The 18,126-nt window shown below is 38.7% G+C and overlaps 1 protein-coding gene across 1 annotated transcript in view; it reads left to right on the top strand.

Moving 5' to 3' along the window:
- The window catches only part of DMGDH (dimethylglycine dehydrogenase), a 43,421-nt gene extending 26,944 nt beyond the window's left edge, over positions 1–16,477 (top strand). The window contains exons 14-16 of the mRNA XM_060761615.2: positions 301–360; positions 13,808–13,942; positions 15,640–16,477. Of these exons, the coding sequence (XP_060617598.2) occupies positions 301–360; positions 13,808–13,942; positions 15,640–15,864 (420 nt within the window). The 3' untranslated portion in view covers positions 15,865–16,477. The remainder of the gene's footprint in view (positions 1–300; positions 361–13,807; positions 13,943–15,639) is intronic.
- The last annotated feature ends 1,649 nt before the right edge of the window (positions 16,478–18,126 follow it).

Here is an 18,126-nt window from a genome sequence, read left to right as displayed (position 1 = left end):
TTATGTGTTGGCATTTGGGGCTAGTGTCACTAAAGCCCTTTCTAAACTGTCATATAAAATCCAGATTATCTGCTTTGAACTGGATTATATAGCAGTGTAGATTCATATAATCCAGTTCAAAGCTGATAATGTGGATTATCTGCTTTGATCATCTGGATTATATGGCAGTGTAGAAAGGGCCTAAGGCACTTAACAAAACAGGTTTAAAGAAGCTACTGGAGAAGTGAAAGAAATATGCCACCTACTGGTTATCCTAGTTGTTTAAATATATCATTGATCCCTTTCTTCTTTTTTTAACAGATGAATTGTGACACCAATCCTTTGGAAGCAGGACTGAAATATTTTATAAAATTAAATAAGGTAGGTCCAAAATGTTTTCAGAGCTCTAACATTACTTTTAAACATTTTCTTCTCTGTGCAAGTAAATGTATATCACCTCTGCATAGTAGGACCAGATAGCCAGCCATATATTTCCATAACACTGTTCCTTGTTGTATATGAAAGGAATTCTTTCAGTGTATGAAAGGTTTTTTTAATACTGTAGATAGCTTGCTCTTCAACATGTTCCATTAATTCATTCCATCTTAGGTATCTTTCAAAGAATTTGAGATTCCAAATTGATTCCTTTCCATGCTGTCTCATGAATTTGAAATGCATTTTATTTTCTTAAGGGGTTGACTTGGTTAATTGTTCACTTCCCTCATTTTCTTCTGTTGAATTTTTATTTATATGATAGACCAGCCAGTTGCAAATTTAATAGTACATTCACTATTTGTGAAATGTTAAAATATTAATCACATTTTAGTTGATTTACATATAAAAGAAATGTGATTCTTTCTATTTAATTCAGTAGTATTAGTGAAGTTTCCAACAGTCCCTACAATGCCCCATCCTGAGGTAGATCCAGATTTAATCATGTTTACAATACATTGGAGTTTGGAGATTTTGGCTCTCATAATTTATTTATTTATTTAAAAAATGTATACCCCGCCTTTTCCCACTTAAGTGTCCAAGGCAGTTTACAACATATAAAAACAATCCCTAATCAGGATGGCCAGTTTCAATCTTGGGTGAAGCATTCTGGAAATTGTATTCCAGGTTTTTTCCAAGCTCTCAGTAGGGTCACCATAATAATTGGGACCTAAATGAGTGATAAATAGGATCTAAATAAACAGGACCTGAATATGTCATGACTATTTTTAGTGGGTCTACAGTTATGACTTAGGATGGATCTGCATTGACCACTTAATGGCAAATGCCGGATTTGCCCTGGTATGGTTTAGACAACCACCACCCCTCCAGGTACTGTGGAGGCCTTCCTGTCCAGCAGCACTAAACCCAGTTTGACACTGCTGGGTGGCCCCCCTTCTGTCCCCCTCCTCTTCTCTTCATCGTGGCAGCCAGTAGGCACAACAAGGCTAATGCCAGTCACTTGTTGCTTGTTGAGTGACAATGGCTGGTGCGACACAGCAACATGGGAGAGAGAAGGGTGAGAGAAGGAATCACCCCCCCCCCCCCACCTTTTCCTATTGCCTTGTTGCACTGGCTACCACTACAAAGAGAACAGGTGGTGAACAGTGAGTGCTACCCCATGTTCCCCTAAGCGCGGGGATTACAGGATGGCTATGTGAACAGTTGCAACCAATTCCATCTTGGAACTAGCGCAACTGTTTACATGAATCCAAAGTTTACATGAATCCAAATCTATGGTCAACATTCACTGGAAGTGAAGGCTTTTAACTTAAATGACAAATTAATATACTTTTCTAATATTAAGGAGATAGAATTAGGTGTTTGAACTTATTAGTGATTAACGGAACACACTAACCTTTTTCTAGCTGGCCAATGAACTTTTAACTTTAGCTTTAAATCTTGATCCAATGATTCTGAAAATAAAATCAAGGATGTAGATACAGATTTAAAAAGACAATAATCACCGAACAAAACCAGCACATTCTCAATACAAAATGCAAACAAGAATCACAGTCAAAGGTTAAACAGAAAACTACACAAAAAGGAAGAATGTAAATTCTTTTTTAAGAGTTCTTTACCTTAGAAGTTACATTGTAACATCATTGTAAGTTACATTATAATGTCCTAGGACCTTATAATACTGCTCTGACAAATAACTCAAAATTTTGCTGTAGAGAATAAAAAAATATTTTTGATAAAAGAACAGTAGCCATAAGACAAACAAGTTCAACACTTGATACAGAGAGAGGACATCCTCCTGTTGTGCCAGCTCCACTGACTGCCAGTCTGCTACCGAGCACAATTCAAAGTGTTGGCTTTAGCCTATAAAGCCCTAAACGGTTCTGGCTCAGTGTACTTGTTGAACGTATCTCCCTCTATGAACTACCTCAGAGATTAAGATTGTCTGGGGAGGTTCTGCTCTTGGTCCCACCTTCCTTGCAAGCGCAACTGGTGGGGATGAGAGACCAGGCCTTCTCAGTGGTGACCCCTCGGCTGTGGAACTCCCTCCCCAGTGACATTAGATCAGTACCTTCACTCCTAATCTTCAGAAGGTAAGTTTAAACCTGGCTCAGGGATCAGGTTTTTGGAGAATAGTGCAGTGCAATAACAGATTTGTAATATGTGCAATCAGACATGTAGCTGGGGGGGGGGGGGGGCTTGAGGGGCTTCAGCCCCCCCCCCCCAAATTCTCAGGGTGGTCCGCGAGAAGGCCTTACTGGTACATTATTTAAACTGTTATGTTTATTCATATCATGATCTGATCACCATAGTCAATATATCCCATATGCATGGGGGTATTGGGGTAACGATACAAAAGGTTTGCTAGGGTAGAACCTCTTTCACTCAGACTCAGCCCCCCCCCCCCCAATCAAACTCAGCTCCCCCCAAATCAAAATCCTGGCTACGGGCCTGCATGCAATAATTATGGAATGGCTCTGGAATATGATTATGAATGACATGATTTATATTGAATATGTTTTTAAATGTTTAATATGTACTCATTTTAATTTAATTTAACTTGATTTTTTAATAATATTGGTATTTGTATATGTTTTAAGGCATTTGGATATGTAAGCCACCTTGAGTCCCCTTCGGGGTAGAGAAAGGCAGGGTATAAATAGAGTAAATAAAAAATAAATAAATATTTAAGTACGGCAATTCTTGCATATTTCAAAGTTTTCTCTGCAATCATATGGGTTAGAAATTTATGCCAAGATCCTGCATCATCAGATGATGGAGGTTCCTTGTAGCTAGGTGTAACAATACCACTCCCCAAAACCTAGCTTTTCAGCCAAGCAGTGCTTCAACCAAAGGGCTTGTGAGGCTCTGTAGATTGAGATACTGGGACTTGGGGTATTGCCATAATGGTTTCTTTCAATGTGCTCCATGCCCAGAAGAGAAATGCAGATTTGTTTCTCAGCGTCTTGAATTGAAATGGTTTGAAAATGTTTTAGTGGAGTGCTAAGTGGCTAAAGTGAGAGTCATATTCAGTCATTAACAACTGCAAATGTATATCCCCAGAGTTACAAAATAGTTAGCCCTGCATATGATTTTTTAATTACTGAACATGAGATACATGTGATCATGAGAAATTTCCCCTTTATGTCTCTTTATTAAACCACGGAACAGTGTTTCTCAACTTGTGAGTCCCCAGATATTTTGGTCTTCAACTCCCAGAAATCCTAACAGCTGTAAATTGGCTGGGATTTCTGGGAGTTGTAGACCAAAACACCTACAACTGCCATAAGTATGTACAGTCAGATACTATTATTGTGTTTTGCCTACATCCTGTTCTGCCTCCCAAGAGCTCAGAAACATTTCCATATGTCACACAGGCAGTGGCCTACAAAGACCTCTTACAGATCAAAGCCCTGCTTAGAAATGACCAGCATCATGGAAAAGGCTATAGTTTTATGTTCAATATTTTATCCAAGTTAGTTTGCTTTGTTCGGCTTGTTTTGGACTCATTAAATGTTTGTGATGATTCAGCACTCTGTGCTATCAATAAAACTACAACCTCATTCCAATCAGAGTTAATCCCAGAGTAAATTCATAACATTCTCCCTCAGCATCTACCACACAGAGAGAAAGAACAAAGAGAGCTACCTTTTTGTTATTGTAGCTTTAATTTCTATTGATTTTCTATAAAAAAAAGTGAAATGACAAATGCTAAAACAAGAAGAAATATAAGGACAAATCAATAACCACATAAAAGCAAAAACAAGAAACCAAAATATGATGAATGGGTTATAGTTTAAGGCAATGCCCTCCACATTGAAACTGAATGTGTAGAAATGGAATGAAAGAATAGCAAGACTGTGTCAACTTGTTCTGTCTCCAGAAAACAAAGAAAGCATACAACTTAATATATGTAGTAATTTCCATATAATCAAGAACAAATTGTGTACAATTATTATGACACAGAAATCTTTTTCCCATCTTCCACTTCGTATGCAGAGGTCAAGGAGAAGAATGGGGAATGGAACCAGGCCATTTTGTACCTTTGCAGCAGATATAATTTTTCTGTTTTTCAGAGCAAGCATATTTTGCTGCCAAGATGAAAGACAAGATAACCAATTAATGTACAGAAGTTGATTGTACTAGCAATTGAAACTTTCTTCAACACTAATGATGGGGTGTCATACTCCTGAGGACAGTAGGCTAGTTTAGGAGGCAAAGCAAATGCTATGAGACCCAGACTTCTGCCTCCAACATCTCGCTGCTGCTTCAAAGGATTAATCAATTTTTTTTGAGGAAACTCCTTTGCTAAGCTTAATGGTACAGCATACAAAAAGTTAATCAGATAGATACCAATAAAAAACTGACATCACTCAAAGCATATAAAAGTTAAAATATAATCAACCAATCTACACAATTAATTTTTTTTAAAGCAGGATCAAAATATGATCTTAGTTTGATGAATAACATTGGCTCACTCTGGCTCATTCCCAGTCTATGCCAAGTGGAAGGGCACTTTGATTTCTCAGGCTCAACATCTTTCAGACCTTGCTACTGAACACAGCATTGTCACCCAAACTTTCAATAAAATTGGCTTACTGCGAAAAGGAAAGGCATTTTGAAATGATGGGACAGAAGTCTAAATTATATATCTACTTCAAAAGAAGAAAGAAACTCACTGATAAATTCAAATAAATAATATTTCTTCTAGACTGTGTCTCAAAAAGAAAATAACACTTCAGAACAGCAGATCTTTCATATATTGGTTGCCTTTGGAGCACAAAGACTTTTTATGCCAAGGGAATATGATTCTGAAGCTTCTCCTGAAATTACTCAAAAAAGGCCAATGAAGAGTAATTAATTTCAAAATACTGTCTAGGCTTCGCCTCTTGTGTGTTGTTAGGTGATGGTTAAAGCAGATTGCAGCAGATGCCACTATTCTCTTTATTCAGCTGACCAGCTTTGTGTATATAATTTGGATACATTCCAACATTCATAAGGTATTTACCAAATAAATTGCACAATTAAAAGATGTAGGCATGTTTTATTGACAGTAATTTTGCATAATGAATTATAATATTTCTCTTCCTAAGGACTCAAGCATCATTGTCCTTAATTGCTCCTCTTATTTTCCTGACCAGATAAGTAAACAAACCCATAACTTGGGAATTCCTGTCTTCACACCACTACTTGCATTTCAAATTAATAAAAAAATAGCAATTGTTACCAAGAATAACTTCTGTTGTCATTGTCTCTGAAAGCAAAACAGGGCATAGGGAATGCTTTAGGTTACACCTCTGGAAGGCAATTATGCAAGTTACAGTTTGGATCATGAATGCTTAAATTAATTATTGGTATAACAATCTATATATATAAATTTGTTAGGGGCATCCAACGAGGAAACAAAACTCAAAAACCCCCCAACGAAACTTAACCAAAATTCCCATGCCCATAACACAACCCACAAGGTACAAACATATCTACTCAAAATGAAAAACAACACAACAACACACTCACAAAACGGCAAAACAACAAAACTCAAAAATCCCCCAACGAAACTTAACCAAAATTCCCATGCCCATAACACAACCCACAAGGTACAAACATATCTACTCAAAATGAAAAACAACACAACAACACACTCAAAATGGCAAAAAAACAAAACTCAAAAACCCCCCAACGAAACTTAACCACAATTCCCATGCCCATAACACAACCCACAAGGTACAAACATATGAAACCAAGTAGTGAAAGAAAGAAAGAGGTAGAGAAGGAAGAAAGGAGAGAAAGGGGGAGGAAAAGGGGGAAGGAATAGGTAGGTACCTCTCTTTCATAATAGTCCAGATATCTACCTCAACTTTGATAACTTTTACTATAGGCCACAGCAACGCGTGGCAGGGCACAGCTAGTGATGCTATAAAATGAAAACACTTGGTACCCTTTTTAAAAAAAAAGCAAGGCTAGTATAAATTTCCTGTAAATTATTATATAATCAATTTCCTATTAAAATTATATAATCATGAGATGTTGTGGAAACAAGACACTTTAGACAATTTTGTTGTAAAGTGACCTATGATTCCTAATTCTCATCTTGTTGAGATTAAGTGTATACATGCATAGATGTTGCCTGGAGCTTTTGCCAATGTCAGTGAAGGCACCCATGCAATCAGAGGGATGTGTGTGATTCCCCTCTTCTCTCCATTTCTCATGGGCACCATTGTTGACATTGGCAAAGGTGTTGAGTGATGGCCAAGACCTATTTGGAGTTTTGCGACTGCTGCTAAGGCAATGAAAAAACAACACAGGTGAGTGTAATCCACTTTTCTCTATGCTGCAGAGGCACTGGGAAAGCAAGGTGGCAGCATTGGCCCATATGAGTAGAAGGACTGTTGCCAAATTGGAATTGGGCCAATGGTTCAATCCCCTGGCTATTTGTAATGTGCTCAATGTGGGGTTGCCTTTGGAGACTGTTTGGAAGCTTCATTGAAGTGATCCAATGGCCAGCAGCCAAGTTGCTCACCGGAGTGGCATACAGAGAGCATATAACCCCCCCCCCCATTACGTCAGCTCTACTGGCAACCAGTCTGCTACCAAGCACAATTCAAAGTGCTGGCTTTAGCTTCTAAAGCCCTAAACAGTTCAGGCCCAGGTTACCTGTCCAAATGTATCTCGCTCTATGATCCACCTTGGAGGTTAAGATCGTCAGGAGAGACTCTGCTCTTGATCTCACCTACTTCACAAGTACGGTTGATGGGATGAGAGACAGGTCCTCCCTCGGAACTCCCTCCCCAGCAAAATTCCTGACCTTCAGGAAAAAAACTAAAAATGTGGTTATGGGATCAAGCCTTTGGGCAACAGCTTTGGGCAGTACAATAAATGATTACAAAATAAGATAATGATGAATGGAAAGGCCTTGGACTCTGATTTGGATTACATGATTTTAATTGATGTTTTAATGGTTGATGTTTTTAACCAGTTTAAACGTTAATGTATTTGTATGGTCTCAAATTGGGTGAGAAGGGCGGGGTACAAATATGGTAATTTAATTAATTAATTAATTAATGCAGGGCAAAACTAAGTGGCTTTACCCAGATTGGAGGTGAGAAGGACCCATGTGTCATATGGATGCCATGGAGAGTCTACTCCCCCACTTCAGAGTAAGTGGATCATGTTGATGGCCTACTAGGCTAGAAATCTTTATGCCAATTCCTTTTCTCAATTTTGAGGGGAAAAGCCACAATGTTAGTTAAGAACTTTAAACAAATATTAGGCAGCACTTATTTTTGCTACAGCTCAAGCTGGAGGAAGCAAACCCTATTTCTGTCACTACCATCAGGCCCGTAGCCAGGATTTCGTTTCGAGGGGGGCTGAATTTTTTTCAGGGGGGGGTTGGGGGGGGCTGAGTTTCGGGGGGGGGGTGAGTCTGAGTGAAAGAGGGTCTAGCCTAGCAAACCTTTTGTATCATTACCCCAATACCCCAATGCAATATATTGAGTATGGGGATCAGATCATGATATGAATAAACATAACAGTTTAAATAATGCACCAGTAAGGCCTTTTCGTGAACCACCATGAGAATTTGGGGGGGGGGGGCTGAAGCCCCCCGAGCCCCCCCCCCCCGGCTACATGCCTGACTACCATGATATTTCTGCTTTTCAGAAACAAATACTCTGTGTAAGTAAAGAAACATCAGGAAACAGTCTTGTTTTGATATATTACCCATTTGTAGGATTGTGGTAAAGGATAGCTGCTTGAATGGTCATGGCCATGGTCATGGTCATAGAAGTGTGAAGGAGTTCTTGTCACGTTTTACAGCTTTTTCAGGTATAAAAAGTGGTTGAAGGACTTCCTGCTCAATGAGCTTTTATACCTTATGTAGAAGTATTTTGAGGCTTTTAAAGAGAACCTTGAATTGCACAGTAGAATGTGCCTGCAAAGTGCACGTCTCTAAAACACAACTTTGTATGTTCCTTTTGTGTGTGTACATATTACATTGCCTTGCTGCTTAAAGACATATTTTGTGACATAAACAGACAGCAGAAAATCTTCAAAATTTTGGCATCACTAATACAGTAGTATTTTATATGTGAATTTCTAATTCCCATAGGAGATAATAAAGACTCCAGCAAAACAAAATTTTGGAAAGAGAATTATAGAATTAGAGGAATGTCAAGCTCAGGTTTTTATCAGAAAAGAATGATTTGCATCACCTTTTAAAATTGGTATTGGGTTTTAATTTTGGTTTTTACACTTTTAATGCAAACCTTAATTTTATGACGGAAAATTAAGTTCACCACCGATCATTGGTGAAACTATTTTAGGAGCAAGACCAGAGGTATTAATAGGAACATTCAGTGCAGAGTAAAGGTAAATGTTTCCCCTGACATTAAGTCTAGTCGTGTCTGACTCTGGGGATTGGTGCTCATCTCCATTTCTGAGTTAAAGAGCTGGTGTTGTCCATAGACATCTCCAAGATCATAACTGCATGGAGTGCTGTTACCTTCCCGCAGAAACGGTACCTATTGATCTACTCACATTTGCATGTTTTTGAACTGCTAGGTTGACAGAAGCTGGGGCTAACAGAGGGAGCTCACCCCACTCCCTGGATTCAAACCACCAACCTCTCAGTCAGCAAGTTCAGCAGCTCAGCAGTCTAACCCACTGCGCCACCAGGGGGACCATTCTGTGCATAGTTTTTCTTAAAAACAATTTTTGCCCTTGAGCATCCTAAGAAAGAAAATAGGGGTAATAGTGGTGTGGTGATGGACTAAAGATCATTCTCACCCCTAATTCTTTTTCTCATAGACACAGAAGAAAAGCCACCCTAACCTAACTTCTGTTCCAGCTACACACACCTCACTTTTATTCCACCCACATATCCCTTTCTTTCATTGACACACATTCATTCATATCTCATTCTCTCATTGACACCCATCCATTCACACCTATATCCATTTACACACAATTTGTGAAGTAGCGCCTTCTCAAACTCCTTCATCCAAGGTTTTCTGATATAAGGGAGAAGTAGGAAGTATTGAAAGCTGCCACTTCAAAATGCCTTGTTTTATGGGTGGCTGTCAACAAAGGAGCTTAAGATGTCTTTCCAATAAAGCTCGTAGCAGAACAGACTTCCTTCACCCCTTAACTTTCCATCAGAAGCTGCCAAGCATGGTGATAGAAAGCCAGGTTGGAAAAGTAAGGAGAAAAGAAAGCAAAAGGAGAAGGCTGAAGTATGAAGGAGCAGGGAAGGTGGCCAAATTTAAAGGCTTTCCTGACCTAGTTTTGCCTGGGACCAGTGATTTGTCATCTCTGTGCTCGGTGATACCTTAATTGTCGATTTTTCTAGGTAACTACTATGCATCACCTACCTCTGCCTCCATTTGCTTTGCTGAAATCAGACTTAAATTGGTTTTGTGTGGCTACTCTAGATGCATAATAATAAGCTACTGAAGTCACTGCAGTACACTAACATATTTTTTTCCTACTGGAAAGTCATTATTGAATCACCAGGCATGGCTGATATGAATCACTTCCCCAATATCATCATTTTACTTCTCTATGCAGAATTTTAAAGAACTGAATATTTGAAATGTGATTTCCTTCAGTGAATCAATTGCAATAGACTACTGTGTAAATGTAGAATTATATCTCATTAGCCCTTTTTGCTGACAATGGGCTTTTGTGACGGGCATAGAGAAGGAGCGGTTTCCCCTTTTCCTGCAGTCCACTCCTAATACCCCCAAAATCTGCACCAAAATGTTGGAGCACTTGGAATAAACTGGGGCTGAGGGGGTGGGGGGCAGCAGCAGGAAGACAAGTGACAAGCCACTTGTATGGTCTTCTATTTCACACATAGTTTAAGTAGTCCCTGTGTGTTGTTGTTTTTTTTTTAAAAAAGAGACCAAACATTGCATGAATGCAATATTCTATCACAAATTAATTTGTGACATTTTTTTAAAGGTTAAGGCAAATCAAAATTACTTTAGTGGCCTCCCTGTTTATGTATTCACGAGAGCTAACAGTCTTCTATGCAATTAATCTACAAGTGACCCACTAAAGTAATTCACATCTGTTGCCAGGTCATACTCAAGGCTCCAATTAGGATTGCTGCATTAACCTTCATGCAGACTGTGTTTTCCATTTAGAAATGATGGATTTATGGAAGTCAAATGAATGATTTTGAAGAGTAAGCACTGGGGAGCTTAGTAGTATTTAAATGCACGTGTTTCCTTTATAGACATCGTTTAATTAGAGCTTGTAAAAGACACACTGCATTACAGCCAGCCCCTCTTATCCACAGATTCTGTATCCACAGATTCAATTGTCAATGGCTTGAAAATATTCCAAACTCCTCCCCCTCACGCCCGCCAAAAAAAAAATCCCCAAAAGCAATCCTTTTTATATAAGTGACACCATTTTGCTACAACATTGTATATAATGGGACTCAAGCAGATACAGAATTTGGTATCCACGGGAGGTCCAGGAACCAAATCTCAATAAATAGCACAGGCCTACTGTACCGCCTGAAGAAGATCCCTGATAACATGGCATATTTAGATCATACAAACATAAACTACCCTGACCTTTTTCTTTCTTTCCAATAAATCCCTTGCACATTTCTGTAGTCAATTAAAAGCAACCACGTTCTTGCCATTTTCTGTAAAGGTATGTCACTGTACTGTACCACAATTTACCTGGTAGTTGTGATTTATCTTCTATTTTAACTCCCCCCCCCCCCCAATATTTTCTATACATGTTTGTTTTCAAACATGGGACAAAATCAATTTCCAATAATGTGCCAAGTACAAAAGATATATATTCATTTTAATGATTGGTTGAAATTGGTTGATTTTATTTCTTATCTTTCTTCTAAGATGGGGTTGAAGGTGGAGATGGATAGATGGATTGTCTTGTATAAATTTAGAAGAGAAAAAAACGATGGATTTTACTTTATTTGAAATGGACAGTGTTAACTAACTTCTATTGTAGAGGTCTTTGATAACAAGAAGAGGGGGTACTGCTTGGCAGAGTGGAGCAGCTACCTCAGACAGTAGTGTCACAAGTGATCCATCTTATGTCTTCTAAGCTATCTTGTTGTTTCCTGTTTAATTGTGCAGTACTTACTTTGAAAGTAGTTGTTATACTCCAAAAACTTCATTTTTGTGGCTACCACAAACGATGTTGAATTGGTTCAGTCTCTATGAGATATTCATTGAAAAACTATAGCAAAATGTGCTGTAGGATTTCTCACAAAAACACAGTTTTTGCAGTTTAATATTTTTCCATGTTTTTATGATAGAAACAATTAAGAAGTGACATTTATAACCCAGGAACAAAATTTGTGTTACATAGTGTCATCGCCAAGTAGGGTGGCCTTCCAAGTGCAGGGTCTTGGCGGTGGGTCCATATGTGACTGTGGAGACCTATTCTTGACCTACATGTTCTTCCACAGTGAGGACATTGGTTTCCAGGTGGAAGGCAGTCCTGGTCAGGGTTGTCTTGATGCACCTTCTTCTTTATGTGTTTCTCCCGTTCTCCCTCCATTTGTGCCTCCTCGAATGCCACAGCACTGTTGATAACAGCTGACCTCCACTTAGAATGCTCAAGGACCAGGGCTTTCCAGTTCTTAGTGTCTATGCCATAGTTTTTAAGGCTGGCTTTAAGCCCCTTGGATTTCCTTAAAACAGAGTCTTTAGATTGCATAAAGGTTTAACAATGTTCTTTATTAATGAAAACAAACAGGTACTTTAAGGCTTTCTTAATAGTCTATTGGCTCTCTTTCAATCTTGTCCACAGGGAACAGGCACTATCTTCATAAACTGTATTTTAGCTAATAGGGAAATCCTTAACTTCTAATCTGGGCAGTCTGTCTTTGCCTCTGTTGGTGTGGAGTCCCTGCATCCGGTATGAACTGCTTCTGGCTTCTGCGAGTGACCTTTACCAAGCAGAGCTTTGTAGACTTCCAGGGAAAAGAGAGTTCAGGTTTCAGTGATGGCTGACTGAAGTCCCTCAGCGAAGGAGCTGCAGGGCTGAATAATCCTGGTCAAGCTGTAGGCTGTATATCTCCCCGGCCAAGCCGGAGAAGACGAAGCTTTCTTCAGGAGCTCTTGGTATTATGTCCTGCATGAAAGGCTTCTCTGTGTGGCCTGACCCAAAAAGGCTCCTATTCCCTCCAAAAACCTAAAAAGGGGGTGGGACCAGGGAACCTAACTATAATTGACAGGTGGCTTGCCCTATGATTGCAGCCAAAAGAAGTCACCTATCTGCAGGACTACAACAAACATTCAATGCAAAGCAAACAACATTGGAGCTCCTGGTACAGCTGTACCTGCACAGGAACCTTCCCATCAAAACGTGTGGTATCATAGTGATGAGGAAGGAGAATAAGATAGGGGCAATAGCACATCTCTGTTTAACACCTGTGGCAATAAGAAGCTACCTTTATCTGATCATTAGTCCATCCAACTCAGTACTCACCTCATCAGCGGAAAATGGTTTCCTTTGGATTCAAGAGAGCCATTTTTCTTACCAGTTCCTGGGATCCTTTCCCATCATGAATTCTATGATCTTCTAGTTGTTAGACTGAAATTCTCAGTAGCCTCAGAAAGCATAGCCAACAGGAGTTGCAGTTCAACACCATCTGGACCACACACACATCTATGGAGGAGATAGTAGAGGCAAAATCTGGGAATTTCAACATGCAGTTTCCCCTTTAGTTCCTATGATTTGTTACAATTATTATAGTCCATTCCAAAGAGCTTATTAGGAAAAATCTTTTAAAAGAAGTACAGTATGATACCAGGAGCTCATGGTGACACAATGGGTAGTTCCGTCTACCAGCATCCCACAAAATATGTGTTCTCCGGAAATGTTTTTTTTTCCCCTTTTGAGTGTCTTAATGCTAACCTCTGGTAGAAGTCTTTCATTTCAATAGGGTTTTTCTGTTACCCACAGTTTACTGTTTCCTCTGTAAATTCAGGAACACAATCACCCATTGATACATGGTTGCATCATTGCATTCTTTTCACAGTTTTGTCTAAGTGACTTTACAGCCACTTTCCAAATAAAAAGCTAAGAGAAAACTGCAGAGGTCCTTTTAAGTACAATCTCTTTTAAAAAATCAAATTGGAATGTATAAATCCTAAAGGTCACACAGATGTAAAAACATATGAGGTGAGTTAGATTAACACGCTCACTTTGTGGATAAGATGAAATAACATTCATGAAATGCAAAGGCTTGATTTAATTTGTACTTTTGTCCAAAGCTTAATTGACAGGACAACAAGTGAAGACACATTTAAAAGCCTGCATCTATAACCTTGTCACAAAGTCTCACTAATCATTTGTCATCGTTACCTTTTTTCCCTTTTCCCAGCCAGCAGACTTCATAGGAAAGCAAGCACTGAAAGAGATGAAAGAGAAAGGGCTTGAACGGCAGCTTGTGTATCTCACCTTGAAAACAGATAATGTTGATCCAGAAGGAAATGAGAGTGTCTGGTATAACAACAAGGCAAGTAGCAGATATTTTATTTCAGAATACTGAAGCAAGGAAGGGCAGGGTTGTGAGCGCATTCTGTCTTCTCATGAAAGAAAGATGATATGGATATACAGACAGCCCCCAAGTTATGAACAAGATAGGTTCTGAAGGTTTGGTCTTAAGCTGAATTTGTATGTAAGCCAGAACAGGTACATTTTTAAGTGTAATTCCAACCAAATATCTGTCTATTTTTGGATAGCATAGGCAAGGGCTAGTACCTCTGTGGTATCTGTTTTGCTGTCAGTGCCCCTGTTCAGAAGATTTTACTTCACTTTCTGTCCTTGTGATAATTTGATTTTGAAAGATTTGGCTTGTTTTGGAAAAAAGGATAGCTGCTAAAGATTCAACTGAGACACCTTTAATCATGCACTTATCTGAAATAGTCGCTGCCTTGGGCTTCCAATTAAAACATACTATAAAATTGCTCTGGGGGACTTAGTGATATCTAGAACCACCACTTATTTGAATTTCACTGATTTTCATGGGTGTACTCTATTTGGGACTAGAATTTGAAAGCGTTTGTTGCAACGGATTAAAAGCCTATCCCTCTGAAATGTGTGCCTGTCAATCATTTTCCATATAGTCCTTTGTTGGCCCTCACAGGACAAAGGATCCACAATTCATACCACATCCATTTGCATTCCACATCTTGGTATATTTATTCAAAATCAAGTACCTGTTTAAGTTGAATAATATATTTTGTGAAACTTCTTTAGTCAAATTTTTTTAAGGAGATGGGACTGTATATATATCTTCAAATCTCCAAATTAACAGCTGTCAATTACAACTGTAACAAGACTCTTGTTACAGTGTAATTTAATGGTGTAGCTGAATGGTTTGTATATGGAGAGGGGAAAATTCTAAAAGCTGTATGTAGCAATTGGGGAACATACTACCATCATAGGTTTTATACAATAATAAAACAATGGATAGTGTGGAAGGGACTCTAAAAATTCCTGTTAGGAAACCAGATACCCACAGATAGGTGTAGAAGGCACAGACACAGTTGTTATTTCAAAAAAATATGCAGGGATGCTTTTCTTTTCTTTAGTTTCAGGAATATATACAGCATATACAATGTATACAAACTTTAGAGTTCTACTCTCCACTCTCCACTCTCCACTCTCCACTCTCCACTCTCCACTCTCCACTCTCCACTCAACAACAACTCTCTCCAACAACCACTATCCATCCCTCATCCACGCTTATCAGGGAGAACACAACTTTTATACCTCCCTTATTGCATCAGCTTCCATACACTAGTTACAGTGGCACAACACACATATGCTTAGGCCAGAGGTCTGAATCCTGTTATCACTTAAGAAATGCAAGGTAATTTACACATCCTGACACTAATTGTCTATGTTTGCAAGATAGATTATCCAATTACAGTGAATCATGATTGGTCCTCAAGTACAGAAGATATGTGTGCCATGTGTTTTCTGGGGCACAGCTGATTTAGTGAAAAGGCATGTCACCATCTATTTTCTGTGCTAAGATCTTCCTGGTTTTTTGTTCTTGTTGTTGATAGAGCTAAACATATCAAATTAAATCTTGCTGCACAGTCATATCTTTGATTTTATTAGAGGTTATGTATTTATTTCCACAAATTGCACCAATTGTGTAGGCTTTCATACACTGAAAAGTGTTGATATCTGCATAACTTTCAGGTTATTGGCAACACCACGTCTGGATGTTACAGCTATAGGACTCGCCAAAGTTTGGCTTTTGCGTACGTCCCTGTGGAACTCAGCAAAGTTGGGCAGAAGCTGGAAGTTGAACTGCTAGGGGAAAAATATCCAGCCACTATTATCCAAGAACCACTAGTGATGACTGAGCCAACGAGAATGCGACTTCAGAAGATGGGCAGCAGGAATGCCAAAACACAGACCTGAGATGTGTAATTCTTTCTTACCAACAGTCAAGACTTGATTAACTTCTATGTCAGATTTATGCACAGACTTAAGTTAATGAAGCTTAGGGCCTGAGGTTCAGAAGTGTTTCTTAATGAATAAAGATTAAAAATTACATTAGAACAACAGAAAATCTATCCCATGATAATATGAACCTCTTAAACTTGACATACCTTGGAGTCTCAACATTTATAAAATGGGATCATTACATATGACATGTATAAGTTGATGTTAAACCCTGTCCATGTGTTTACCCTTGACACAATGATAACCATGTGAATAGGAGAACAAGAGCATTATTGTTGGTCCGACCCCACCTTGCATTCTGGTTACTCAGTTCTGTCATCTTCTACATGGGCAAATACTTGCCAATCTGTTTTCATAATCTTGGCTCTATCCTGCACAGGGAATCTACATGAATGGAACAGATACTTCAATACTAAAGTCATTAATCAAAAGCAGGAATGGAACAATGGGAACTAATGAGGGCATAACTTTTCTAATTGTGAACCTTATGAGTTGATTACAAACTGCATACGAAATACAAAACTGCACATGATGTGAGTAACAATAAAATATTTTATGCTTACTAATATTTAAGAAATTGTTATAACTTTTATGTGTGTTGTTATTCTTTTGTGTTAGATTAGTCGGTGGAATCCACTAACTAAATGGATGGCATGTTGTGAGAATGTGGGTGGCATGAATTGCAGGAAACCATCATTTTTTCTCCGAGTGTATTTAACTGGATATACAGCCAATTGGTGGCTGAGATGAGTGTGTTGGCTTTCCCCACTGAAGTCTGAGGACAGAAAGAAACCCTTGGTAATCCTTTGGCAGTCAGTGTTTGATCAGCACCCCACCAATTCAGTTTCAAACTTGTTTTATAAGGTTTACTTAGCATGCAAAGAGTTTATCTGATTTGTTAGCTGCTTATATATCACAATTTGAGCAGCATGGCATAGGATGAGATATAATTTTAAGGAGACAGAGCCTACATTCTGACTTTTCTCTTATTGGTGGTAGTGGTCCCCTTAAGGGACCTTTGGGATGCAAACTACTAGAGCAGGTCCAGTTGGACTTGGCCCTAGATGGCAAGAAAATTGCACAGTGATGAGCAACCATATGCTTCTTACAGATATTACGCCAGGATTGCCACCTGTCAGGCATTCAAAGGGACTTAGTATATCAGATAATAGGAGTGTTCCCAGATCAATTGCTTCATACCAGGACAAGCACATACAGATTTCATTTCAAAGATGTTACAGCTTTTTGTGGAAACATGTGGCTATTTTCCACCAAAAGCTGTGACAAGTTCATGTGTTTGCTCTCCTATGCTCTTGCTTGCCATTCGCTGCTAGAATAATAATCTACATTGTTGGAGTGAGTGTAAATAGAAGTTGTTTCAAGCAAACAGAGTACAGTGATTCAAATAAACAACCCTCGAACAACTACCATGTCGGACATTCCACAGATATATAAACCCCATTTTCCTAGTTTCCAACAGACCTCACAACCCCTGAGGTCTGTTGGAAGCCATAGATGCAGGTGAAACATCAGGAGAGAATGCTTCTGTAACATAGCCACATAGCCCGAAAAACTCACAAATAAAAGTAATTCACCAAGAAAAAAAGAAAAAGCAAATTAAATTACTGGTTTAATTTGGATTCATATAATTCCTGAACCAGCAAGCATGCTACCATTCTAACAATAAGAGGGAGGGGATAGAATATTTACATCACCATCTGATGATATGAGGGTTTTATGACACCAGCCTTTATCTCATAGTTGTTTATGTAAATGGAAACATATGTATAGAAACAATACTTTCATACATTCTCTCCAACAGGCAATTGTGCTGCTTCAATGATGCATGTTCTCACAATCACTCTTCTACATGATCTTGCTGGCTGTTATTTTTTCTTCTTTTTATGCTGCAATTGCACAATCACTCAGGTTCAGTGTTTTTCACAAATGGTGGGTTCTGCCACAATTGCTTTATTGCAGCATGTTGGCAAGTCGCCCATGGTAGCACAATGCTGCTATTATGGCAAAACAAAAGTTTTAAAATAACATAAACTTGGAGAATAAAGCAATGTGAGGTTGTGATGTCAGAGAAGTAAAAAAGAGAAAGGAGAAACTTGCCCAGTCATACCACATGCCTGCTGGAATGTCAGAACTGCAGTGGAACAAAGAAATAAATCAGAAATAATAGCTGAATAGTAGCAATACTAGAATGTGATC

The sequence above is a fragment of the Anolis sagrei genome, chromosome 2 (assembly GCF_037176765.1).
Source record: "Anolis sagrei isolate rAnoSag1 chromosome 2, rAnoSag1.mat, whole genome shotgun sequence".
NCBI classification, from domain to species: Eukaryota; Metazoa; Chordata; class Lepidosauria; order Squamata; family Dactyloidae; genus Anolis; species Anolis sagrei.
Note: the sequence above shows the minus strand (reverse complement) of the source record. Positions and strands in the feature narration are given on the sequence as shown.